This window comes from Mugil cephalus, chromosome 17, assembly GCF_022458985.1.
Source record: "Mugil cephalus isolate CIBA_MC_2020 chromosome 17, CIBA_Mcephalus_1.1, whole genome shotgun sequence".
Taxonomy (NCBI): domain Eukaryota; kingdom Metazoa; phylum Chordata; class Actinopteri; order Mugiliformes; family Mugilidae; genus Mugil; species Mugil cephalus.
In genome coordinates, this window is record NC_061786.1 from 18,082,373 (window position 1) to 18,110,361 (window position 27,989).

Sequence of the window (27,989 nt, forward strand, 5' to 3'; positions counted from 1 at the left end):
AGGCTGTAGGATGTTGGAAGCTCCGCCTGATATTAAATGCAGTATTGGGGGAACTCAATATAATGATGTGGTGCATCATGGGAAATGTAGTAATGGGTTTTTTGAACAGCTTGACTTACTAGACACTTAAAGTCAGAATGGCTTCATTTCCGCTGCATCATTTTTAGCTCTTCTCTTTTAAAATACGTCTCTTTTCTTTGAGCCTCGGTGCAGCATGAAATATCTGAAATATCCCTTTAAATGAAATCTAATTAAATGCGCGTTTCTCATTCTCCACTCTTTTTATTTTGTGGATGATAATTTACAGCCCCAGCTGTAATAGTAGCGGTGCGCCTTTAACCAGCGTGCGTGCGCACATGCGTAAAAGTGTAGTAGGTGGCCGCGCATGGCATCTCGGCGCCTGCTTGCGCTCTGCCGTCCTCTGCCGCTGGGTCGCTGATGATGCCGAGCGGAGCGGGGCGCTCGTACGTTTCTGTGTGCGGCCACAACCGCAGTTGCCGAGGTTGAAGTCGAATGAAACGGGAGGAGGGAGCCTGAAATGTGGATAACGATGGACGCTCGGAGCAGTTTCTCATCGCCCGGACAGCTGTAACGTCGGCGGGCAGGACGCGTGGATTTATCAAAGGTGAGAGCGGGGCTGTGAATCACGGAGGAAATATTCACCCTGTACCACTTATCCTCCCAATCTGATGTTGCTACTGCTGCTGCTGCTGCTGCTGCCGATGATGATGATGATGATGATGCTCCAAACGCAACCTGCGTGATTTTTCCCCCCGTAAAAGGCCAGTGATGTGTCTCTCTTCGACACACCAGTGAGATTTGAAAAGATACAGGACTGCCATTGTGTGTTAACTAGGAAGGGGAAAAAAAAAAAAAAAAAAAAATGAAATAATAATTTATGGGCATCACGACACACTATTCCCATTGCGGAAATAAGGTAAATATGCAGTTAAATCAGCGATGTGGCTGCGTTTGTGCTCTTCCGTCGCTCCAGAAGTGATTTTTTAAGTGTTGCAGTGGTGCTCAGTGAGAGAATTAAGGCTCCTAGAAACGAAGAAGTGAATGATATCAGCGGCGGGGAGATACTGCAGTAACCCAGTCCTTATGTTGACTCGCGTCAAAGGATGTTGTCATTACCTCGAAGCTGAAGGTGCGGTTACATTAAAATGCACCTTTAAATGCCTGTGATGAATTCTACACACAAGTCTGACTCCATCACAAACCTCCGACATCCGAAATATTATGAAGCTATGGTTAGGAAAAAATAAAAAAAAATATATAAAATAAAATAAAAAAAAATTCCCATCAACCCAGGGCTTTACCACAGTGATCTCACTGATAGTGATCTCAATGTTCTCTGGTCTGAGAATTCATTTTGTCATGAATTATTAAAAACTTGTTTCCACATCTTACACCGTCAACTTAGCTATTAAACCAGTCATTTTCCGCCAGCAGGCAACGCTTACATTTTTTTTGGTCCAATGCAAAAAGCCTGCCTGCTCATGAATTTCACCAGTTACTTCATGAGCTCAATATTTACAATGAAGCATTGTGTTATTTTGCTGACATGTGCCTGCCGGGTCTCCCACTGCAAAGCAAACGCTTTCCTCCAAAAGCTCGGCATTAGAAGCGACTTATCACCACGTAAATGTACAGCCTGGGTTAAGTTCTATTTCCCCCTTTTAATAAACACAGAGACTGGGTTTGTGCGCCCGTACATGTGACGGGTTACTGTCATGATTTTCCCACTGAGCTACGAGCATTAGAACGACAGCTTGATTTAGGACATAGCGATTCATTGCCGTCTTGAATTGCAGCCATATCTGCTGGTTGTGAGATGAGTGGTCATAATGAGACTTGAAGATGATTCAGCTGCTCCAGAAAATCAAGTGTTTCTGATATTCTCTTCTTTTTGATTCAATGTACACCGTATATATGGGCCTGTTGTGTTGAATTAACCGGTATTTGAGAATAAATCTTGAGGTTATTGAAGTTAAACCTTTAGTGAAGACATAATCATGATCATAATATCTGTAGTTTCAGTGGAAGGGCCACTTTAAAGACCTTAGCCTGTGACTCAACACACTCAGCACGAGTCAGAGCTGTAAGTTTGCGAGTGGAGAGAGAGGCTCTGTCACAACATAGAAGCAAATAAAAACTATTCTCTGAACGCAGAACATTGACTCCTAAGGTCGTGCTCTGCTGATCTGCAGATCTCCCCAAACCTCCGCAGTCAGTAAACGCACCGTGTGAATGATCCAGACGCGCTCGGACCGAGGGCCCTCGCAGGGACGGCCCGTAACGTGCCCCCGAGTTCGTCATCATTAAGTGGTTCCTTGGCGGCTCAGTCGGTGTCATTAGCCCACAGTCACTGGTGAGCCGGGATGTCACGGAGAATTATCATTCGCACGGACCACAGGCGCTGGAGTGCTCCGCGGCCGGGTTTCGCCAATATCTGTACAGGAGGAGCAGCGAGAGGGGGGAAACAAAAGCACAAACTGGGAGTTAATGAAATGTTTGAAGGAAGGAAGGGGAAGAGGGAAGGTGATAATTGTTAGAAGTCAGCGAGGAATAGCATGTCTCTTGTGGTAAAGACGTCCTGACAAACTTCTCAATGTGTTTTGTCTTCACAGGGTTGACGTTCAGGGCTTCACTTGTGACATTCAGTCAGAGTCAGGTGAGTGCTTTTGAAAATCTTTAAAGAATCATAGGAAAGACGTGCGGTGCTGACATTATGAGTTCTAGGCCCAAATACTCTCCTAAGTGTCAAATGTGATTTACACAAATCTACTGATGCTTCTTAGATATATATATATTTTTTATCAGATATGACAATTACAACTGGAGGCTTTTAAATTATAATGTGCTTTCTGTAGAAATGACTTGTACCGCTGCATTAAAAGCCTACATGACACTTTTTGAAGTGGGGAAACCTGTGGCTATTGTCTCAAAGGAGGCTCTTTTGAAGCAAAAACAGACAGAGACCCTTTTTAAAAACACACTACTGCAAAAGTTCAAAATGTTCAGGAGACATCAGGGTGAATTCTGCATCATCCTGCGGTCGGAACGTTTGAATATTAAATACTGTCGGTCAGCACATTTTAAAGGAACTGTTTGAAGGTACCGGACAGTGCGCTGACTCCTGGCAGGATCATTTGCTACCGGCTAGCAGCAGGTTAGCAATAGATAGAAATAATTAACCAGATAAAACAAGAATTTCTGCACATTACACTTACATAAAATAACATGTTAATAATATGAGCTTTACGTATGCTACACTAAGCTAATCAACTGCTAGCTGTAGCTTGATGTGACAGAAAGTTTCCTTCCCATATAAAGTGCTGTATACCTTCAAAATCTTCAAATAGGTTAGCAATAAATATAATTAATCAGATAAAACAAGAATTTCTCAAATTTGCTTTTTGTGTGTGTGCAGATTAAACTTACTAGTCAACTGCTACCTTGCTAACTTGCTAATCAACTGCTAGCTATAGCTTCATACTGCTACAGTTCTGTGTAGCTTCAAAATCCTCAAATATACAACCAGTGAAACAACTAATGACTAACACAGACTTTCTAATCTTTCTAATATGTATGCCATATTAAGCTAATCAGCTGCTAGCTGTAGCAATACTGATATGAGAGAAAGTTTTCTTCCCACATATACTGCTGTATACCTTCAAAATCCTCAAATAGGCTAGCCATAAATATAAATAATTAATCAGATTAAACAATAATTTCTCAAATTTGCTTTTATTTCTTGTGTGCAGATTAAATTTAGATAAAATAACATGTTAATAATATGAGCTTTAGAACTTGCTGCTACCAGTTTCTAATGTGTGTGCTACACTCTAAGCTAATCAACTGCTAGCTATAGCGTCATACTTCTATAGTGCTGTATACATTCAAAATCCTCTAACATTCAACCAATGAAACAGCTAATGACTAACACAGACTTTGATGTAAACATAAAAGATAAAAGAAGACGTTTTATCCTTTTGATGCACCAGTACTCAAGAGTTCGTCTGAATGAAGAAACTACATAACAGGTTGCTAATTATTTGTCCTCCTTTGATATAATAATGCACTCATGAACCCTTCTTTTTCTTTTCTTTCATCCCAAAAAAATGTATGTATCTGTTGTCTTACTTATATAATCGTATATGTACTGAGCACAACTTTGGACAGCGAGAGGAGCTGTGTGTTTTTTTTTTTCATGTACATGCTGCTGCGTTAACAGTAAGCGCTGCATGCTCTGCTGTTTGATGTGCCACAGAATGATCGAGGAAGGCAGTAAACGAGGCAAGGCCATGGTGGAGAAGAGACAGCTCTTCATGGAAATGAGTGAGTGGAGTCGACTGAGAGAGAAAATCTCTCTTCGCCGCAACGCAGTTACTTTTTTTGACCGGCTCGAAGCGGAGCAGGAGATGCGTGGATCCCTCACACTAGTATAATTCCTCCCACACAAGAAGCACAGTTTTGTACATGTACCGTCAAGGCTCGTGTTTGGAAAGAGTTTAACTAATCTGTTTATCGTGGGACTGTTGACTGCTACATATAATTTTTCTGATTTATTTTTTATTTCTTTTCTTTCAGGAGCTCAAAACTTTGACGTCATCAGACTGTCAACTTATAGGACCGCCTGCAAGCTGCGGTTTGTGCAGAAGAGATGCAACCGTAAGAACCTTCTTAAAGATTATCTCCTCTTTCCAGCTGTTATGACGCATTTTTTCAAACTTGAATAGAGACCCTAATTGATTACGCTCTGTCTGTTTGGCCTACCTCCTCCTCCTCCTCCTCCTCCCTGGCAGTTCATCTAGTGGATGTCTGGAACATGATCGAAGCCTTTCGCGACAACGGGCTCAACACGTTGGACCACAACGCTGAGATCAATGTGTCGCGGCTGGAGACTATTCTGTCTTCCATCTACTACCAACTCAACAAGAGGCTTCCCACCACACACCAGATCAATGTGGAGCAGTCCATTGGGCTACTGCTCAACTTCATGGTGGCCACTTACGACAGGTACGAGACAGGAGCGTAAAGCATTAACTGTTAAAGATAAAGAGCCCTGGTTTGGCAGGTCACTAAACTGAGCATTGATTTTACTTTCTGCGTGATCTGATTTGTTGCTCAGCTGATTTCTGATGATTATTATTGGGGGAGGAACTACAAATTCCAGTGCACACTTCCAGTGCCTATCGTGGCCAAAAAGTTGCACTTAAACACACCACAAAATATACCAGTTATTTGCACATACGTTCAACTTCTCATCTCGTTTAGTACGCAATCGAAACATGGAAGTCATCCAGCAACAAACTGCAACAAACCGCAACAACCAACCATCGCAGCTGCTCACATCTGGCAACTATGAGTCGTTTGATGGTGGAACGACGGAAGATGTAGTGCATCTCTGCTCTTTAGAAAACCGCACAAGTTGTGCACAATCAGGGCGCAAAAGCACATGTACACGCACAGACTTAGGAAAAGTAAATAAATGCACTTTGGGTTCGTTTAAAATCAGCATTAAAAAGTAATTAGCGTCCAAAATGATCCTAAACCGGCCCAAATTTTGTTTTTGAAAATGCCCAATCTGGCAACGCTGAAGGTGAGAAGGTGAGAGGCTACGCAGCTAGCAGGAGCTACAGACTGAATCAGTTGGTTTATTCAACTTTATCAGTTTATTCATTCTGTCATTTTGTAATGTTCACTGGTTCAGTCAATCAGAGAGATCTTTCTGACGAGATTCTGATGCGCTGAATTTGCAGAAAAGTCACAGAGCTCCAAACTAGTTAAGACTCTTTACCGATGGCCCCTGACGTGAAGCATGTGTGATGTGGATGTGCAGTATTTCGGGTAGCTGCTTCATTTCCAGGATCTAAAACTGGCACCAGATAAGAAACATTTGGGAGGAATAATAATCAAACTACAAAATAAGTACAGGAGCACACATGTGACACTTGAGCACGGCTAAGTCGCGGCTAAGCTATATCTGACCGAGTGATCACATGTTGGACTGACTTTGATAAACCTTCACGCTGCAACTAATTCATTTAGAAATAAGAAAAACACTCCCAGCTAGAGGATTATGTCCACATTGTCTCCATATCTTGTAATGAGTCTAATTACTATTATATAGTAGACTAGGGGTCAGTAATTAAGACAGCCTGTAGAATTAATAGTAATATTTGAGATATGGGGGTATTAATAAATGCTTCAGATAGTTTAGTTTTATTGGCAGCAACAGTAGTGTCAATGATGTTAATGTGCAATAAGTGATTTTTCAGGAAGAAATCTATCTTTTACATATAGTATAAAAAAAAGATTGAATTTACTGCACAGCTCATGAGGTGAGAAAATAAAAGTGTAGGAGCTTCATTCTGACGTGGATTAAACAAAAGCTTGTTTACTAATTGAGGATTATCATTCATTTCGAGCAATGCACAGTCTATTAAATGTCTATATCCAGCCTTCAGTGATTATCTGACACAAGTGAGACTCTCTTCATCTTAATGGACAAACTTAAAAAACACTTTTGCAGATTGCAAATTGCAGAAATGCTTAAGGGAATTATATAACCATAAAAACACAATGCTGGCATTTTATTTTCAAAGACAAAAACCTTCTCCAGGCTGCTAGGAATTTAATTATCCAAATTATTCATTTAAAAGGTTTTAGGCCTCAGAATTCTTGGCAGTGAGATGATTTATTCAATAACGGAGTAAAAATACGGAAGCACAGACGTAAAAGTGTGCTGTGTAAAATAAATAAAAATTAAAAAACTCATCTGCAGTAACCCGGCTGATGTTTTACTGTATCTCCCTCCTCTTTAATGACTGCGCCGCACTCAGATACCGTGCATCCTGGAGCAGAGAGGTTTGCTATTGACCGTAAAGCTCTCTCTCATTATTGTACCTTGTGCGCTCAAATTGATTGGCTGCTTGCCCCCCTCCCTCCCCTCCCTCCCTCTTCCTCTCCGTCCGTCCATTCATTCACTCAGTGTTCAATTGGTTTACTTTTATCTGTGCGGCCACTCTGGTTCCGCGCTCTTGTTATTCATGCCGCCATATCTCTGGGAAACTTTGTGCAAATGGCCGACTGCGATCACAGGAAGCGGTCTGGCCCTCTATCTGTCCCTCAGGTCCAAACCGAATTAGGCAGGAGAGGTTTCATGCACTCCGTCGGCTCTGCTCGGAAGCGAGAGATAAATGAATCTGGAGTGAAACAGCCGGTCCCTCTTGGCGAGTTAGAAAGACTCAAAGAAGAACGCGGGGCTAATAACGACCCGCGCTCCTGTGTTTACTGAGAGTAAAGGTTCAGATAATGACTTTAATGGATGACACAAGTCTATTTATATTTAATAAAACATGTAAAATGTGACAGTTCATTGTACCGCACTGACTGAACACCACTTTTCTTTGGGTTTGCAGTGAAAGCCACGGGAAACTGACCGTTTTCTCCATGAAAGCCATGCTGGCAACAATGTGTGGTGGGAAAATTGTGGATAAACTACGCTGTAAGTACAATTACAAAACACTTTCTGAAAGGTAGTCTAAGGTTTTTCATGTAGTTGCTCATGTCAAACACACAGGGGCACTGTTGGAACGTGCATGAAGGATTCGTTTACTATAAATGCACATGTATTAACTCTGCTGAGTGTTTGTTCTGAGGATCAATAGTTGCTCACATAAATGTCAGAAGCCCCTTTTTTTTTTGGGCTGAGAATAAAGCCTGACATTTGGCGTCTCTCAGATATTTTCTCACAGATCTCCGACTCGAGCGGAGTCATGGTGTTTGCCAAGTTCGATCAGTTCCTCCGGGAGGTGCTGAAGCTCCCCACGGCCGTGTTCGAGGGTCCATCGTTCGGGTACACGGAGCATTCGGTCCGGACGTGCTTCCCTCAGCAGGTGGGGAGCAAGACGTACTTTTTCAACCCTCGCTCTCGTGGGCGGATGACTTTTTAACAACTCCAATGTTTGCGTTTGTATCTAGAAGAAGATCATGCTGAACACGTTTTTGGATGTGTTGATGGCAGATCCTCCTCCTCAGTGTCTCGTGTGGTTGCCACTCATGCACCGACTTGCTAATGTTGAAAATGGTAAGTTGTTGTTGAAGCTCAGGTAGTTACAAATAGTATCTACCGAATACACAATCTATCTAATGCCACACACTGGAATAGTTAGTGTACAAGCAGAGAATTTACACATAAAAGTTTCTGCTATCCTCATTAAGCTGCGTTTAAAACATCTCATTTCGAATCATTTTGATTGAAGTGAGAAGGAAGGAAACTTGACAGATGGTGCTGTGATAAAGGGAGACGGTGTTGAAGTAAAACTTTTTTCCTAAAGTACAGAACATAAAACTGCTTTCTTTGTACTAAAACTTCCTCTGTGACTCTCTGTTCCACTTCTAAGGGACTGTTGGGAGTTTTATTCTTATGTGATTAAGGCCTTTTATTGACACAGTACTAACCTAAGTTAACACAAATAATAATAACCTGATCAGGATGTTATTGATGTGGCTCGTCAAAGTGGAACTAGTTTTATCTGCTAGTAGCTCAGTTCAGTGGTTACCAGTCAAAATCTGAGGGTCTGAGAGGTGATTGATTAGATATGGTAAGAATAACAGTTCTGCTACTTTAATGTGGATTTATGCATTTTAGTTATTTATATGTTGTCTTTAAAATTAAGCCATTGCATGCAGGGAAAATAGGAAACGTCTCCTTTACCAAGACGCCAAAATGCTGATGAACTATTGGTTTAATCTAAAAACATAGTGAAAATTTAAACCTGGATATATATGAGGTTGTCTGCCAAAAACTAACTGTACACAGATGCTTTTGCCGCTGCTCTGACGGAAAACCTTGTTTTGTTTCGCCGCTCAGTCTTCCATCCGGTGGAATGTTCTTATTGCCGGAGCGAGAGCATGATGGGTTTCCGGTATCGGTGCCAACAGTGCCACGGCTACCAGCTCTGCCAGAGCTGCTTCTGGCGCGGCCATGCCAATGGTCCCCATAGCAACCAGCACCAGATGAAGGAGCACTCGTCCTGGGTAAGACGGAGGCTCTTATCACTCTCCCGCTTCGCGTGATGCAGACCTCTCCAAACAGTCCTGAAGTCAATACCTCTCTGAGTGAGTGGAGTGATTTTGCAGCGTAGTAACCGCGTCCCCACATTTCCTGCAAAGCGATTCCGCTTGGGGGATTTTACGAGGACTTACTCATTTTGGCTAACGAAATGGTATTGACTGAATTTGCCGTGTTGCCGCATTGTCCCCCCCCCCCCCGAAGCTCAATCATTCCGTTATAAATCGAAAACAAGGGAAATCGCAGCCAACGGAGGATTGAATTCTGCAGAGAGAAAAATGACTTCTCGTGTAGCTTCAGGACGGGAATGACATGCCTGAGCGCATCAAACACAAAACACTCTCTGATAGGAAAAACACTCATGATATTTATCACACAGGTTAGGTGAATAAATCTGTCCTGAAGGAAATCTGGAATATCTCGGACGCTGTTTTTACACTATTTAGTGTCCAGTTCTCAAAAGAGCCTGTGATGGTTTTGGCATTCTGCAGCTTTGTCCTCTGAGTAGCTGGTAATATTAGACTTCTATTAGCCCATCAGAAACTTCCATTTACACAATACGTACTTTTTTATTGCGTGTCATTGTAAAATGCATGCTCTGCCGGGACATTATGAACAAATTCCTTGTACCTACATTTAAATTCATGTCATTACTTCCACTAATTCCTACAAAGGAATGAAAAATTGAGCTTTATATCACATACTAACCATTTTACAGCAAACACAAAAATGCAATGTCTCACTTTAGCCTGGTGTCTAGACTAGTTATGCAAACCAAGTGCTGTGTCGTGTGATTAAATCTATAAAAAGTGAATAGGAATTGCTATGGCAGCCTTTCACTAATGCTTTTATGGTGTTTCTTCTTGACCACAGGATAAAAAAAAAAAATCTTTAAAACCTTGAATGATAGCATTTGCTGCAATAATCATGACACTTTTAAGTCATTTTATGATATCTCTTCCATTATTTGCTGGTATCTGACTTAAAACTGGACCAGAAAGTTGTTTTGTAGGTTTTCATAATTGGTATTTTTAGCATTTTCGTTCATCACTTCCTGGAAAATTACTTAAAAACGTGTTGATGAGTCATCATGCGCTCCCAAATTATTTTGAATACAAAGAAACTCTTCCTCAAATTTCCATGTCCCTCCCTCAGCCTCTTTCTGAGGAAACCAGGCTCCTTAGCTTCCTGTGATTACAGGAAACATGTACGTACATATGTAGTTAGCGCTCTAGTTGTTTCATGGGGACTTTTTAAAAAAAGAAAAATAACAATGATTATTTCTAAAAACTAAAACATATTTCAAAATCTTTTCTAACCTACCAAGAACAAATTAATAATTGTTAAATTTTACTGAAATCATCACGTTTAATGACAGTTTTCAACTTTAAATAAAACGCATATGTATCGTAAAACAGCTTTAGCCACATTCAGGCTATATTTGATTATTTAAAAGTGGCTTAATGGTACCATAAGAATGGACTCATATCATCCTCAAATCATCACAAACCAAACTTTAATTAACTAGTGATGTCTTTATATTGTCACAGGAGCAATACTTTAACTCTTATAAAACTAACACTGTGCTCATACCATAACCGTCTGCCGTTATCTGATGCTGGAGCACTCCTGGGTAATTTCCCTCCTATTTCCCGTGTGACATGACTGCAGCATAATTGTCAAATTATTTTGCAGTCAGGAGGCCAGAGGGCCGTTTGGGTTATAGCAGCCAATAAAATTGATAGTCGTCTTGCAGACAGAGGATCCTTCCTGAGCGTGCAGAAACTAGATCCACGTTTTTTTATCACGGCAAACGAATAGTCGGCCCAGTTATGTAAACGTGGCTTCTGAAGCAGCTCTGCTTCCCAGACGCAGTGACAGCCGTTGATGTAACAGGCGAGCTGACAGGTGATCTGTCTGTCCCGTTTCGCCTCTCGCAGAAGTCTCCGGCCAAAAAGCTGAGCCACGCAATCAGTAAATCCCTGGGCTGCGTCCCCATCGGAGAGCCGCCGCATCCTGTGTTCCCCGAGCAGGCCGAGAGACCGCAGGAACTCACCCACACTGTGTAAGTGACGCTCCCAGTGCATTTCTCACCACTGTCTGTGCCATTATTGACGGAGGGCCCAACTGGTTTGTTGATTAACGGCATCGCAGAGGCCCAGTGTGTTCCATGATCTATGGTCTGTTCGCGTCATGTAACCGCCTCCATCTTTCCATTTCGCCGTCACCGCATGACTGATGGCGTGGCTTCTCTGTGAGGTGTCAAGCCCGTGATTATTTGTCAACGTGGAAATGCTGATATACTACGAAGGCTGAGCGGCCGCTGCTGCTGCTGCTGTTAACAGTGCAGTCATCCTCATCAGTCTGTTGGCAATGAAACAGGGACGGTGGTATAAATCTCACATTCCAGGCTTTGAGGCTCCTGGAAGTCATTATAGGAAATGCATTATATTGTGCCGCTGTCGTAAAAACCCCGCGCACTCATTTACATTTCAGTTGAAAAATAGCGCAATTTCCATAATCAATTCCACTACCAAGACACAGCCACATAGTCCACATCAGTGCAGCCACTTTCTTATTTTTCTCATCACGGCCGCATTAAAACTATGTCAAAACGTGACGTCGCAGGTTTTAAAAGGCGTGATTTCGCTTGTTCGTGGCATCAGCGGGATCACAGCAAATCTCACAACTTTCTCACTTGAGCTTTCTACACGTCCCGTGGCACATTTCACAACAAAATCCCGCATCGTATTCCAGTCACGACCATCAATCTAAGCTGTCTGTACTCGCTGTTTTTTTTTTTTTTCTTTTGCTGCTGGCAAGTGTCAGTGAGTAATTGATAGCGAGCTGTGTCATTGGGGAGAGAGTGAACGTAAACACGTTCGCATGATGTTCTGTTTTAACATCATCTCTGGATCTCACATGCAGTCTCTACCCGATGGCGGTAGGATTTATTTTTATTTTTTTTGGTTTTCTGCATTGTGCTGAAACTTATGCATCTAAGATGAAGTTTTGCATTTGCATAAATTTACAATTCATCACAACGAGGAGAATCAGCTGTCGACCCGGATGTTTTCCTCCAACTGAGAGATGGGGCGATTGGATTAGTCTGCCCAGTATAGGCCGTGTAGCATGAAATTACATCACGCAAGTAGATTAATATTGATAAAAAAATATATATATATATAAAATTTGTGTCTAGAACTGTTTTGGATTATGCCTCTCTCCAGGGCCTCCAGCAAGAAGTAATCCTTTTTTACTTTCTCTTTTTTTATGAGGTTAATTATTTTAGACAACGGGCAGCCTTAGAAAATGGACAGTCCGGTTTGACCTCTTGTTAATTTTAACATTATAACACAAAGGCTTTTTATGGTAATTGTTGATTTTTATTTTTTTTTTGCTTCCAAAAAAAGAATTCTTTTGCAGAGGGATGTGAAGTACAGTGATTAAATGTACGTACGGGGTTAAGGAAATTGATTATTTCCATTTCACGCTACTTCAACCTTTTGACAGAGTAGGTTTTACACTAAGCTTGTGTATCACAGTGGTTAAACCAGGAGTCCCGTATCACTTTGGCTTACAGCAAAGAAAGGCCATTTAGGATCCGTTGTAATGTCTGATATCTCTTCTACCAAAGAGAAACATCTCTGCTGGTTTCTTTAAACTCTTCTAACTCAAACAGGTCAAATTTCACAAAAAAATAATATTCAAAAGTAAAAAAAATACAAATAAATGTCACTCTTTATGTTACAGTTAAAGCTATAGTGCAGGACTTTTACATATACTATAAATTAACATCTGTTACATATTAAGCCGTAGTTGAAGAAGCTGTTTTGAATCAGGTTTTTAATGTAATGCTTTTTACATCTGCTGTCTGTAATGGTTTAATTAGCGCTGAGGAGAGGAGCACCGGTATGGAGACGGAGTAACTAGCCACCAGCAAACAGAAGTATGGTGGGAGTAAGGAAAAACAGTTACAGTTGTAACCACGGTTCTATGAATTCTCCGTCTCTGGAATGAAAGAGAAGCTAAGAAGAAGAAGAAAGGTTTCTGACACTCCCAGGTAGTCAGCGTTCAAAGGAAGGTCATTGGACTTTCTGTTCATAAATGGATATTAAAAAAAAAAAAAAAATGAGTGGTTATTTGATTTTCATTTTATAATTCTAAAATTAAAAAGACATGGACATGGATCACTATCAAAATAAAAATAACTACATATAATCAGTGAATAGCTAGCTACTAGCTAACATTTATCTCATATGCATGGAAAGATTTCAGCAGATGACAAGCCTTGTTTTGCCACGTCAAAAATCACGTCAGAGTAAGATTCCACACACGTGCTTTTACTTTGAAAATGTCAACTTCCGGTTGCACAACATGAATAAAAGGGGCCCTTTTCTGTTTCTGTCTTCTAATGATTTTATTTTTTGTTTTTAGAAGCAGAAAATGAAAATCGACTAATTTTGTTTATCCCTTCTCCACCCTGATGAAGGCAAAATGCCTGGGATTTCCATTTTAATTTTTGAATTTTAAAATGAAAATCAAATAACCACTAATTTTTTTGTTTTTTAATATCCTTTTCTGCATGGAAAATCCAATGACCAAAACATAACAACATGGATTACAAGTGGTGTGTTTTTTCTTAGTTAGAGACCAATGAAAGAGTTAGAGTAGTCTGAGGGACTGTACAGTATATAAGGGGTTTGTGTAATTACTCTTACTACCAGTAGGAGGAGACAAAGACTCTGCACTGTCACTTTAAAATATTGTACAGTAAAATTGTGTTTGCATGTTGCATCGGTGTTAAAACTCTAATAATAATTACGTATTTTTCTACTGTTGTACAAGGCTTCCACTTATGGTCATCCGATTGTAGCTTTAAATATAAATATCTGTGATTCGTCTACAATGGAAGTTTTTGGTCAGAAGTGCCGGCAAGTTCTTGTGTTCTCCTTTAGGACCGTTATGGATAAAGTGCATTCTCTTGCTCTCGCTGATGGCATTTCAAGGTTGGTGACACCGCGTGTGCATGTTCGCTGACTTTTAGGATAATGGATCTGACTGATGACCCCTGTTACTTGTCTGTACGTCTTTCCATCTCTATTGTTATGTCTGACGCAGGGAGGGTATTCATAAAAAAAAGGTCCCTGGCATTTGTGATGGAAAAAAAAACAACAAAAAAGAACTATTTTTGATACCTGAAGCGTATGTTTTTATTTGTGTGCAGTGACGAAGCTGTGCCTCTCGTCACCGTGCAGTGAAAGGAGGTTTTCAAACATTCAAAATATCTTTTCATCAGTGGCTACCATTTTCATTTTTTTTGTTCAGATTTAATGTGTCTATATTTACCTGTGCCTGTCTTCAAAATGACAGACAGGAAAAAACGGCTTACACATTCGTTTATACAGAATTACTTTTAGTAGGGTAATATGAATCACAATAATGGGATTTAGGACGAGAAGACTGACACCACTCTTGTAAATGTTACATACCTACAGATGGCTAGCTTAGCTTAGCTTAGCACAAGGGCTCGATTACAACTGTTAGGCTTGTTCTGCACATCTGACATCTAATCACATCTAATCCATAATTAAACATGAAACTACAGCTACGAGACTTAGCTTAGCATAAAGAATGGAAATGAAAGAGCCAGTTAGCTTTGTTCCATTTGAACGTAACACTAGCACCACTAATTTACATGTTATATCAGGGGTCTTCAACGTCAACGCCCTATAAGTGTTCTATAAATTTACCCTAGTGCTATTTATAAATACACAATATTATTATCATTTTGCATCAATATTAAGCTATCTCTTATCCCTTTACTACAATATGTTGGATTAATGTTAATGTATATGTAAAGAAAATTAAATCTGTAGGGGAAATTAAAATAAAAAAAAATGTATGCATAAAAAATGTCTAATCAACCAAAGATTTAGTGAACCCACTGGAGTTCCTGCTCCCTGTTGAAGACCTATGTGTTATATCTCAGCTGTTTTATAATCTATAAGTTAAATTAAAGCAATGATTTGTGGTTATACTGGAGTTTCCACTTCCTGTGAAGTTTGGCTGCTCCTTTAAGGTGATTAGCAGTCGTGAGGAAGAAGAAGTGGTACTGATGGCTTGATTCCCATTTGTTAATGGTCAACTTTAAAGACATTATGGCTGAATATGGTAATTATCAGCACCCCATTACCATTTCCCCTGCTGGCCACAGAAATCCTCCCGACTTGATCCCTCAGATAATTAGTCACAGGAAACCAGCCAAGAGTCCAGTTTCATTCAACGCCGACTTCCTTTTATTCACGATAAATAAGAGTGAAAGAAAAGCACTGATGGAATTCAGAAACTAGTGCAGCTACTTGCCAGACCCGATGAATGTTATCTGTGAGGGGGTGTTGTTTCATATTTTGAACCTGGAGACATCCATCAGCGCTATCTCTCAGGTGTGTGTGTGTGTGTGTTTGTGTGTGTGTGTGAGGGCTGACGAAGCCTCTGTGAGTGAGTAATAATGGCAGAATCAGGGTAGAGCGTCAGGTTTGATCACAAAGCCCAAAGCCGAACGGACACGAGTCTCACGAGACGTCCAAACCCTCACGTCGCCTTGAGATGAAGTGCCGCTGTCCTGATGCTGTTTTTGAAATATTTACTGGCGTCTAAAAGCAGAGACTAACAGTGAGCTGAGCTGTGAATTTTTCTCTTCTCTCAAACTGTCAGCAGGATTCTTGGGGATTTGTGTTTTTTTTTCTTTTTTTTTTTTTTTTTGCAGAGGAGTTACAGGCTTGGGATGCTCTGTCTGTCTCAAAAACTTTAAATCTAGGATACGGCTTCTTACCTTCAGACTTAGCACTGCGTCTGCCAAAACACTTTAAGCACCAAAAGAGTCGAATGTGGGCGTCTTACTGTACTTTGCATTGCATTTGGAACACACAGCTTCAGATTCTCAGCGCTTGCAGTGATTACTATTTAGTAAGCAATTTCCCTCTGCCTTTATAATCCCTACAAATCCATTAAGATTTTAAAAAGCTTTCCTCTGTTTTATTTCTTCTTCTTTTTTTTTAATTCTCTGGGTCAACCCAAAACCTGACAGTGTCATTAAAACCGAGAGAAGGGGCGTGTAATTCACTTTTCTGAGAGCCTTTATGGCTTTCGTGCCCCTCGAGGTTCTGACAGCCTTGTGGGGAAATAGGAGTGCCGTTTGCCAGCAGGAGAGGATGCCTCATGTTTGCATATTATTTTTAGCCGGCTGAGGGCGATTGAAGGCAGCCGTGCATCCGCCGTCGTCAGGAATAAGGTGAATGTGCCGCCAGACTTAATTTTCCTGCCAAGTACAAGGAACGAGAGGGGGGGGGGTACATCGTCATTCTCTGCACGCAGGTAACACGAGGCTTAGCGCATTGCAGACTTTGATCTCTTAGTTCCTAAATGTTTTGTCGGTTCACTCCCGTTTGACCTCTGAGAAAAAACGTCTGGCCCGTGTGCCCTTAATCAGCGCTTATTCAGCCGGTGAGGCGCGGGGCTGCAGACACCGATGTGAATTAAATGCCTGTTAGCTTTCATCCATATATTTTTGGAGGAAAATGAAAGACTGCTTCTCTTTTGCATAAGCTCTTTTTTTTTTTTTTATACTGCCGCTCTGCAGGAGTTATATTGCTATATCAAAAAAAGGGCTAATGATTATTTATAGGAGACTGGCTGTGAAGAGCTTTGGCTTACGTAACTCACTGATGTGAATATATGTAAATGCAATTATAGTCCGAGAACAAAAAAAAAGAGTTTCTGCTGACGGGACAGTAGAGGAATTGTGCTTTTTATAGCAACTGAGCTGGTATTTTTGAGTGAAATGGCATTTCTCTAATTTATAGTGGAGAGAGATGTGAGAAAAAAAAAAAAAAAAAACAGTGTTGAGGCAGAGAGACGGGGAGAGACAAGAGAGGAGAGAGAGGAGACAGAGAGAGAGAGGGAGAGAATATACGTCGTCATAAAGTCACGTGACCTCCGAGTTTCCTTGGAGACAGCAGCAGTGTAGCACATTGAGATGCTCGCCTGCTCAGTTGAGGGCAGATTAGGCATCTGGCAACAGCAGCGGTTGGATGTATTTTTCCAGCCGGGCAGGTGCTTTCTCTCCTCACAGAGGTAAGTGAGAAGCCCGGCGCGTCTCGGCTTTCTGTCTGCGGCGGATTCTTGTAAATTTAATGGGCGCTGAATGGAAGGTAAACATTCTGCAGATGGACTGGAGTTTGTGCACACACAGTCCGTGAAGGAGACTGGAGGGGGGGTAGCATGTGCAGGGGGTTTGAGTTTGCGGTTGTCATCGTTGTTGCATGAAGCACGGATTAAAAGCGAGCAAATGCCCTCAGAAACGTAAATTAGGACGGTTGAATTGCTCATGGTTTTCTTATGAGGCGAGTCAGCAGGGAAATGCGAATGAATAAATAACATGTCTTTAAAATTAGCATGCTAAATATTCTTTTGTATTCATGTTAATGCAGGAAACATGTACTCTATTCTGTTCTAATTTTATTTAGTAATATTAAGGAAAGCCTACAAAAAGAAATGAGGCTCTCACTGGCTCATGCTGATAACAGTATTTTGTACAATGTGGATATAAATAGTTTGATTTGACCAACTAAAAAAAGGAAAGAAAATGCTGATTGGACAAATAAGGATAACGGAGCAGAATGCTCCACGGTGCTCTGCCTTTTATGTGATAATGAGAGCTTTAAATAAAGCGGTCAGAATAAATCAGGGCTGATAAGTGCGGAGAGATGCTGCGTTCAGATTCGAGAGATGCAACTGCAGATGCATGTAAATCAAGTGCCGCCGTGAGTGGCTTCTATTGTCTGCGTGAGAGCACCTGAGATGTGCAGGGTTATATTTTGATCCGATAACGAGACTCCGGGGTCCAGGCGAGCCTCGCCGCTGATTCAGCCGCCAGATGGACCCCATTGCCTTGTTTACCCTCGCAAATTACCTCCTGCAATGTCACCTTTCCGAGTTTTTCACAGACTTCCAGTTTAATTAGATTTCTTGTCTGCTGTTGTTGCGCTCGCTCATGTTAATTAGGTTTAAGCTAATAGCCTAAAAACATCTGAATCGCTGTTCCCGGAAAACGTCAATTATTTCGCACCAGTCTGCCGGAGTACAACATGTTGTTTATTTTACTTTGTAATGATCCCCCTGCCTTCTTTTTCTAACAGTCTTTGGTAAAGTTGGATTAAAACTGAATCGCTGATTCATGATTATTAATAAAAATGCAAATTGCCCTCTCCTCCATTCCCTGGTGACAAGCCCCACAGGCTTCTGCAGTGTAGCATTAAAGACCTCTAATCTTGTCTTTTAGTCAGCCGAAACCGGTGGCCAACAACATGAACGACACAATGCTCATGTCCTCCGGGGCACCTACTCCTACCAAAAGGTAAGCAATCCCCTAGGCTCAATGTCGTTTATTCCCTCTGTTTATCTTTAGAGGTGACAAAGTGTCACTTAACCTCACACACGTTTTAATCATAGAGTGTTCGGCACATGCTCAGAATAGGTGACAGGTTGTTTATCATTAAGCGAGAAAAGCGCAGCAAATCATACTACAGATGTTATTTGCTCCTTAACACTTGACACACATGTTTTTTATTTATTTATTTTTTTTGGATCCGAGCAGCATGCCCTTGTGCGCGTATTTTTAGAGCAGAATTTGTTACGCTGTCATGAAGAATATGCGCGCGCTCCATACTTAAAGGGCTGATTTGACAAACAGATTGTGATAGAACTGGAGCCTCATCGTGTAAGCAGATAGCCGGCGACGGCTCCGTAGAAAGCGGCCTAATTGTCCTCTCGTTTCGGGCCCCCGCTCGGTGAAAGGCCGCCTCTATTATTATTTACTCACGCTGGTAATGAGCCATTGTGGTTATGAATTCAGCGATGGAGAGCGCGGCGCGTGGAGCTGTGATGTATCTGCAGGTCCGTGCAGGATCCCTTTTGTGTACAGTATCTCTCTGTCACATCTTTCCGGCAATTTGCTGTTTGCGAGACGGGACTGCTGAGGGACTCGGGACTGCCCGGAGCACATTAGTAGGGAAGATGCGTCTCTGTCCAGTGCGCAGAAAGGATGGAAGTGTAGATATCAACCCTGGTTTAACGTCAGGTGCTTGATTGAAATCTTGACACAGAGCTTGAATGACATCTGTGGATTTATTTATTTTTTTCCCCCACTCGTGCTCCTATGAGGCTGCAACCATACAGTACTACACCAAGGACCCTGGTCTGGCAGCTGAAGGGCAGCATGTACACTGCAAAAAAAATAAATAAATAAAAAAATGTCCAGCAGTGTGCAACTTAAGATGAAAATCTGACATGAGTATTCCACATGTGAGGTCGTGTCAATAGCGACCAGCTTTAAAAGAAGCCGCTGCCATTAAAATTTGGAAGAAAAACATATTATTTAACTCTGCTAAGAGCAATCAATACCAGATTATATTTTGTGGACATTTTGTGCAGTGCAGTCTTGTCTCCGAGGGCCGACGGTATCAAGATTAGAGCAGGAAGCTGACAAGACAGGGACACCCGAGGCTGTAAACGATGCCTTCGCATCCAGACCCCGTGGAGGTCAGTGGGAGGAACCATGTGCCGCATGTACAAGAGGCAGGCGACGCTCTCCCGAGGTTTGTTTCACTGTGGCAGTAATGAAGAAGCCTGATAACCTTTTTCTTTGACATTTGGCTCCGTGAGTCAGAGCCGCTTTGGGAAGATGTCATGCACCGAGGATGCTGTTGCCTCGGAGGGGTAATAACAACTACAAAGCTACCATTTTTAGGGCAGAAATTGCGCATTAAGCCGCCGTGACACTTCCAAAATAGGTTGTGTTGAGTGTCAGTGTGGGTGCGCTGTGTGTGCGTGTGTTGTGTAGATAAGGTGTTGAATGAGGAGGGAAGGAGCAGATTTCACTAAGGTTTGCTGGGAGAGAACTCTCTCTGTCTAACATTTGTAAATATTGCTTTCTCGTTATCAGTACCCTTGTTGTTATAATTAGCTCTGACCTGCCTGCATTCACACCGAGGGCTTATGAGTCAATGATGCGACTGCTGAATAATGCAAAGCCCCGCGTGGCTACGCCTCAGTTTTTTCGAGAGCCCCCAAACAGAATCATAGCGCCGGCGCTGTCCTTGTGTGTCGACCCCTTTCAGATTCCATTTTTATCAGGAGAAAAGAAGCTTCGCTAAAGGAAGATGTCAGGGCAGAGTCGAAGCTGGACGCACTCCTCTGTGTTGTGATTCCAGCCTCCACCACAGTCCGACGCCGTCTGCTCTGCTGACATGGCATCTGCTACTACCCACAGTGCCCTCTCTCCCTGAGGCACGCCATTATTACCTGTTAGTCACACAGAACCACGGCGCCACAGGATGATGATCCTGCTTTTGTGCTTGAAGAAATTTAAGCGAACTCACATCTGACTGAATGCGTGTTTAGATTAAAACTTAACATAACATAGTGGATGATAAGTATCTTTAAACAATATGATCATTTTCTGGTTTTCAGGCAAATGTTATTATGATAAAAGTCGTCGTTTCATGCAGCTGAATTGTCCCACTACTGAGTTAAGCTTTTAGGAAATGTGGGAAACTAATTCCTACTTCATTTTAGACAACACCTGAGAGCTCAATATACAATATTACAAAATGCGACCTCTCAAGTTACATAACATAACGTGGGTTTGAGTTAAAAATGCTTCAGACGTGCAACAACAATTGGAAACGTTAGCTTAAAGGCGGTTCATGCATCCGACCTGGCTCAGACCGTGAGGTGGAGCCGAGAGAAACTCCCCGAAGATCCGAGCGGAGCAGCTCTCTGATGGGTGTTAATGTACTACTTGAATTCTACAACAACCCTCAGTCTCTTCCTGCGCTTTGGCCTGAGGACGAGGGCGGTAAATTATTTACAAAGTGTCCCACATTTTTTTTTTTTTTTTTTGCTATCTTAAAACAAGTGCTTGTTGGCGGAGTCATTTCAGTTTATGTGAATGTTTTTTTTTTGAGTCAAGCGACACAATCCGGAAACGCGGAAAATGATCCGCCAAGTATTTTAAGATATCATCGCTGAATTAAGTGAGGTGGAGCTGAAGCAGCTAAAATTATCTCATCACAGCAGCACATTTTTTTTTCATTTTTTTTTGTATCCGCTTTGGGAAAGATAAGATTTTAGTGCGAATGTCGGGTGGTGTTTTTAAGACGTGAGCAGCGGAGCCTGCAAACGCAGCGTTTTTTTTTTTTTTGAATCCAGATTGGGTCTAATGGTCTTAACTCTCCGGTCACAGCTACAGATTCTCACTGTCGACCGCCGGCAGGGAAAAAGAACAGCATACGTCGTGTGTCATCTGTCCGCGCCCGCGATCGTTTAAAGTGTCGTGACTTATTTGACATTTCCAGTCAGCGATGAACTGGCAGGAACGAGCTTCATTTGGCACCGTCTCACTTCATTGTTATGACCAATTAACTCAGCCTGTCCATCAACACTGGAGTCAAAGCCAAGTGTAATCAAGGTCACCTTTATTTTCCATGCGAGTTTTTTTTTTTTTTTTATGTAATGACTTCACTTACATAAAAGCTTCTGACTTTAGAGTCGGCGCTCGGCTGCACGTGTGCGTGATGTGTGTGTGTGTCTGTCTCTGACTTTGGCCAGTGTTTTGGAGAGCCCCAGCCGGCTGGATGAAGAGCACCGACTCATCGCTCGGTACGCGGCTCGACTGGCAGCGGAGGCGGGAAACTCCACGGTGAGTGTCTCAGTGGGAAGAGGTTCCACGGTGAGCTTCTGTCAACACGCATTTTCAAACGGGACCCTGTGAAGTTATTGGTTGCAGCTTCTTTTCGGCTACAGAACTTGAAGTGTTGACAAGTCTATTCATCCTTAGCTGTTTTTGTGCTTGTTTTTTTAATAAAAAGATTGACGTTTTTTACTTTTTTTTTTGGCAGTGCACAGTAAGAAAGGCTGACAGGGAACGACTCGCAGTAAAGTTCAAGTCACGAATTGAGCAGAGAAGCAGGGGAGCAGCTTTTGTGGTATAGACCAGTCGTTCCCAACCTGGGGTCCAGAGATCACAACAAAACGTGTCCAATCTGAGCTCATCACCAGTTTTCACCTGTTTCACTAGTTTTTAACCAGAATTACGTGTCTTCCTACATGTGCAATATGCAGGTCTCAAAGTATCACAGCACAGTGTCAGATCTCAGGTGTTCGATTGTGATTGAAAAAAAGATCAAAATTTAGAAAAAAAAATAATGTTGATGCAGGATATTTGTAAGGTTCGAGCTGTGAATTGAGTTCGTCTGCCAGTGGAATGAGAGTAACGCAGCTTTCCCTCTCTGAACCAGCATCACTAGCCAATCAGAAGCAGGGTGGGGGCCGGTCTTGGAAAGTTTGGTTGAGATCCAGCTGCAGCTGATGCTGCATTCAAGACAACTTGGGAAAAAATGGGGTCTGAGGTGTCAAACTCAGAAATGACCGCGTCCAAAATATAAAATAGCTGCTGCACATGTTTTAATGTTCAGCAAATGGTGACAGTATATCAAAACCAAACTTATTTTTCCTCCTCCGAGTTAAACAGTAACGTTTTTTCATCAAAGTCACAGTTTTGTCGGAAAAATTAAGCTGATGCTGGGAGAATGTGTCCTATCTACAAACAAGAACTTAAAACTAGTGAAAATAATAATAGCTAATATTAAATCTTAGCATGTGAATTTTGCATTTTAGAGTTATAATATGATCTACACTTTTCATAGTTTTCATATGGGGAAGAGCGACTTTCTTTTTAATTCCATGGCCACTGGACATGTTGAATTCTTTTAATATGAAGCAGCCGCCGTAGGAACAACCTCAAGAAGGTCTAATGTTATTCCTTCATTGTTACTGAAATGATAAAATTCATAAAAAAAAAAAATGCTGCATTCATGTTTCAGGTCTCTGCCGCTGCGTTGTTTGGCTGTTTTGAAGGTGAGCTGTGGTGAAGTAAAACGATTCTCCGTTTGTGCAGAGACACAGCGAGCCTCCAGCAGAGCGTCATTACCGGTCGCCGCGGTCAGAAGAAGAAAAAAACGCTTTGTGTTTGACTCTTCTTTTTTTTTTTTTAACGCCACTTTATGATAATTTTGTTTTTCAGCAACAGTGTCCTCCAACAGATCTGAGTTTCAACTTCGATGCCAATAAGCAACAGAGGCAGCTGATTGCAGAGCTGGAGAACAAAAACAGGTATGATGTGGGAGAACACACCAGTCTTTCCTTCCTTTCTCTGGCTCGCTGGTTGGCAGGAAACTAACTAACGATGCTAGCTCAGGTGTTGCACTGATGTCGAGTTTTAAGTCTTGGAAAATATGGAGGCACTGTTATAGATTTAAAACTACAACAATATAGAATAGCTTCATGAAGTATGCATATTTTGAGTTATTTATAGGATTGATACCACTCATTTCTGTATGCTACTTGTAATACCGTAAAACAATGTGCATTGAGATATTACTCCTACTATTAAATGGTTAATTAACCTCACCTTTCACCGCTGCTGTCCGGTGCATCCAGGGAGATCCTGCAGGAGATCCAGAGGCTGCGTTTGGAGCATGAACAGGCCTCACAGCCGACGCCAGAAAAAGCCCAGCAGAATCCCACGCTTCTGACCGAACTGCGGCTCCTCAGGTACCGTTTCTGCCGCAACCACCTGCACCGCAACAAAAGGGAGAGAACAGCCAAACCCTTAAGTAAATCAAGCATTAAACGCGGCGCCGGGGTTGTTGCGTTTCGTCGTGCCCAGCTCATTCTTCAAGTAGAACTAATGTCTTCCTAATTCGGGAGGATGTTTTTGAATTAGCTCCGCCGGCAGCGCGGACATTTGTCATGCTGGCAGGACGCTGGGTCCGGTTCTTGGATGAGACTCAGCCTTGTTGCAGCACTTGTTGCCCCGAAGGACTCATTGTTTGTCTGGTGTAGACTGAATAATGAATCGAAAAGCACGCAGGAGGTCAGACATTGAGGCAAAGGTTTTAAATTATTATAGATTTTCCTAATATTTCATGATGTAAATAATGAGCTACCTATCAATTTCACTTAATGATTAATAAGTCATGATTTGCGTTTCCCAAAGCTTCATATATATATATATAGACAGTATGTATGGAAAACTAGTATAAGAACAGTGTGAAACTAAATGGTCTGCATCACAGAAGGATACATTTACTCCACTTATCATTTATCAAGTTTAATAATGCATGTTTATAATGATTATTTATTGATAGTTCGAGCTGGTTTGTTTCAGTCCTGTGTCATGTGGTAACTGTTTCATCAAACGGGGATGTGTGTTCGGGTGCCACGGCTCTGATATGTCACTTACGCAGACACGGAACAGATGTTTACAGTCTGCAGATGTCTGCGCGTTTCTCACAGGACGACTTCAGACAGGCAGATGATTGCTTCAGTCTTTTGAAGCAAACCACATTTTACACACTGTGAACACCAGAGGGTGATAATACGTTGAAGCTGTCACTGTAAAGAGACAGCCGCAGAATTATTATTTTATCACTTGACAGGGGTCCAAAATAACTTGGGGGCAGATTTTTTTTGATGCGAGATGAGCTGCGAAAAGAAAAAAGAAAAAAAAACTTTTTTTATAGCAATCATTCATCAAGTTCACACCCTGTGAAGCCAAGGAGCTACGCTTTCTTTCTTACTTCTCTGCACATTGAGCTGCTCTTCTGCTTCGGTTGTATTCCCGAAGAACTGCAGCTTTTTGCAGATAAGACATTGTACTAATACACTAAAGAATAGTCAAGTGAGCACTTCATTTTTAACTCTTCGGATAAATGTGAATGTAAATGTTCCAGTGCTGCAATGATGTAATAATAATCTTTCGGACAAAGTCCTTTTCATAGGGCAGCAAATTTTAATAGAGTAATCCTAAAAATCTGGTTTTTAAAGCGGATAAAACAGACTAAAAAGCTGGATATTGCAGCACATCCAAAGGAAAAGGGTAAAACAGACTGATGGCACAGTGGCGACAGACGTAGACATAGTGGGAAACATAACTATTTGTCCGCATGATTTAACAGCAACTTAAAACGCTGCAGCTATTTTAAGATTTTCTCGCAGATTGGATTTGACGCCCGGGTCAAAGTGAAGTCAAGTGACTCAAGTGAAACTTTCAGAGCCGAGGGAGCGCGAGGCAGAAAAAAATGATGACACCAAAGGTCGTGTAATAGTTGCACTGGTGAACAAACGCACGAAAGATAAATATTACTGTGCCGTAGTGGAGCAGACAGAGAAGAAATCCCCCTCGCACACAATGAACTCTGTGTCTCACTTGCTTCCTCTTTGCATCAATCTTTCATCCGCTCTACAAGAAACAAAAAGCGAGGCGCTCTGGATCGGTTCCGATGCTGCTCTCCGCTTTGAAACGTCTGACTGCACAGCGTGCACATGTGTAACTTCTTGCTCGTCTCTTTCCTTCCACAGGCACAGGAAGGACGAGCTGGAGAGGCGCATGTCAGCCTTGCAAGAAAGCAGACGGGAGCTGATGGTGCAGCTGGAGGGGCTCATGAGGCTGCTGAAGGTAAGTCCGGGAAGATTTATCGAGAAGAAGTGGGACGACGAGACCCAGAGCAGAGACAGTTGACATCCTAAACCCACCTTCCTTGCAGGTTCTAGCCGTGCAAATCTACCTTAAATTGTTGAGTTTTAAAGCTTCAATGACATGAAATGTGTTTAATAGTCTGAAATCGAGATGCTGCACTTATCTTGAGTTGATGTGCATTATGGTGCATGCAGAAATCCCTTTCTTCTTCTTCTTTCATTGCTTTAATTCTGTTGCTTTCACTCTCCTTGCTCTTTCTCTCTGCTTACCTTTGCTGGCTGATAGGATGAGGAGCAGAAGCAGGCTGTAAGTTGCCCTTAATTCAGTTTGCTAGGCTCAATACCTGGATCTAGTCACATCACTTTAGTTTAATGCTTCTACACTCTGTCCTTCACACAGATGTGATCGAAGGCAGTTAGGAAACTTGATAGGGTTCCACTATTTAACAGGGTTACGCTGATCAGGTCATCAAATTCACAGTCTGCCACTACTTCCTCCTTGAAAGACAGAGCCTTTAAAAAAAAAAAACTGACGCCGAACAAGTTGTCTTTTTCTTAGTCCAAAATGTCAGGGACCTGTTCCTTTCATCGGCGTTAACAGCGTTCGTTCTAATGTGGACCGCAGTCAGGCTGGCCATCTGCTGCCTGGCTCGGAGCCATCAACCTGAGCCTGTGGGGACACACAGTGATCCTTTCTCTGTGAGATACAGCTCAGCACAGGCCCCCACGTGCACACATGGATCTCATTAACCTCCATGCAATAAAGGTGCACTATAGAGACAGAGTACAGCCAGCCAGTGTAGGATTACTAGTTTTTTTTTTTTTTTCTATCCTATAAAGTGTAGTTTGTGTTTGTTCTCCCCATAAGGATTAAGTTATTTTGGTCACATCTGTGTCTGTGTTTGTTTTAATAAAAGTCACCTTTAAAAGTAAAAAAAAAAAAGGTCGTCTTTTCTTAAAGCTGCAATCTGTGATTACGAGACGGCGTCGTCCAATGAAACGCAGCGTTGGCTTTGTTGATGAAAACGTTTAAATTTCTGTGGCTCTCCATCAGAGATCTAGATTCCCTAGAGGTATGCGCACAGAGGACAATCTAGTGTGTCATGAAACTAACCAAATATCTTACGTAATTTGCTTAGTATGCTCCAGACAGAGGATGCCTTCTCTTTTAAAAAAACTGCCTGCCAGGGTCAAACAGGAGAACATGATGTACAGTAGATCGTGTTCTTATGATCACTTGGTGTTTTTTTACTTGTCCAAATCAGTTCATAAATGGGTTTTAAGCTTTGATTTGTTTTTACATGTAATTGTTTACATTTTGGGAGATGTGACGTCTTACCAAAAGTTATAAAGCAAGATTACTGATACCACTTCTCACACCAAATATAAATGAAATCGGTGGTAGCATATGGACAGCACAGAGTAGTATTAGGCCTGGTTCATAGTCAACACGAGTGATGCAAGAATGCAACACATTGGCCGCGGGTACTGCAAAATCTTCGATTGATTTATTTTTTTTTTTTTTAATTTTCTCCCACAAATTAAAATTTCTTTAAATACATTAACATGAATCCAGCATATTTTAGTAAAGGGATAAAAGGAGTCAGAAGATGTTACCACCACCTGGCTGTTGCACATGTTTGAAATAAAAAAATGAATATTTGAACCTGTGTATTATTTGAACAGCTCAATACTTAATGCAAAATGATAATAATAATGTCTGTTTATAAGCCGAGTTAAATATAGAACACATATAGTAGGTAGGGGGGTCCTTGGCCTGAAAAACATTGAAAACCTCTGCAATAAACGTGTGAGCGGTGTACTGCATTTCACTTATGGCCGGTGCCTCGCGTTTACTGTGAACCAGGCCTTAGTCTCTTTACTTAGAAATGTAATGACTTATCTCTGTGTCACCACTGAATGAGGTAACCAAATGGCAATTTTGAGGACGTAAAGTTGCATTTGCAGATTTGTCTGAGGTGATGTTGCTGTGCAGAGATCTTCAGTTGATTGCCATTCGATTGTCATTTTGTCATTTGTTTTGAGACTTTTACCGTGTACACCGAGTAGATACTCAACTCTGACGGTTCGCTAATTTTGCTGATAATACTCACAAATGTTGTTTTTTTTCATCTGTTGCAGTCGCAGTCTGGCGGCTCCCCTCATTCTTCTCCAAGTCACGGCGCGGGCTGCTCCATGCCCATGCCCATACGCTCCACCTCGGCTGGGTCCACCCCAACGCACACCCCGCAGGACTGCCTGGCCGGGGTGGGAGGGGACGTGCTGGAGGCCTTCGCTCAGG

General features: G+C 41.8%; 1 protein-coding gene and 1 long non-coding RNA gene across 9 annotated transcripts in view; one reads left to right on the plus strand and one right to left on the minus strand.

Annotated features, from left to right (window-relative positions):
• Window positions 1-85: 85 nt before the first annotated feature.
• dtnbb (dystrobrevin, beta b) overlaps window positions 86-27,989 on the plus strand; it is a 33,062-nt gene continuing 5,158 nt past the window's right edge. The window contains exons 1-17 of one of the 8 annotated variants that reach the window (XM_047611168.1): window positions 95-625; window positions 2,634-2,677; window positions 4,277-4,344; window positions 4,597-4,677; window positions 4,812-5,025; window positions 7,431-7,516; window positions 7,753-7,907; window positions 7,993-8,098; window positions 8,885-9,051; window positions 11,026-11,150; window positions 18,429-18,503; window positions 21,758-21,848; window positions 23,238-23,320; window positions 23,648-23,761; window positions 25,571-25,667; window positions 25,974-25,994; window positions 27,830-27,989. In XM_047611168.1, coding sequence (XP_047467124.1) covers window positions 4,278-4,344; window positions 4,597-4,677; window positions 4,812-5,025; window positions 7,431-7,516; window positions 7,753-7,907; window positions 7,993-8,098; window positions 8,885-9,051; window positions 11,026-11,150; window positions 18,429-18,503; window positions 21,758-21,848; window positions 23,238-23,320; window positions 23,648-23,761; window positions 25,571-25,667; window positions 25,974-25,994; window positions 27,830-27,989 — 1,642 coding nt within the window. In that variant the 5' untranslated portion in view covers window positions 95-625; window positions 2,634-2,677; window position 4,277. Of the gene's footprint in view, window positions 626-2,633; window positions 2,678-4,276; window positions 4,345-4,596; window positions 4,678-4,811; window positions 5,026-7,430; window positions 7,517-7,752; window positions 7,908-7,992; window positions 8,099-8,884; window positions 9,052-11,025; window positions 11,151-18,428; window positions 18,504-21,757; window positions 21,849-23,231; window positions 23,321-23,647; window positions 23,762-25,570; window positions 25,668-25,973; window positions 25,995-27,829 lie in introns of all 8 variants that reach the window. The other 7 variants (XM_047611166.1, XM_047611165.1, XM_047611170.1 and 4 more) reach the window with 7 other exon arrangements.
• On the minus strand, window positions 632-27,947 carry LOC125023712. Its single transcript, XR_007114666.1, has 3 exons — window positions 27,802-27,947; window positions 23,619-23,783; window positions 632-2,455 (listed from the first exon to the last, which is right to left on the minus strand). It is a non-coding gene; the product is annotated as an uncharacterized LOC125023712 (long non-coding RNA).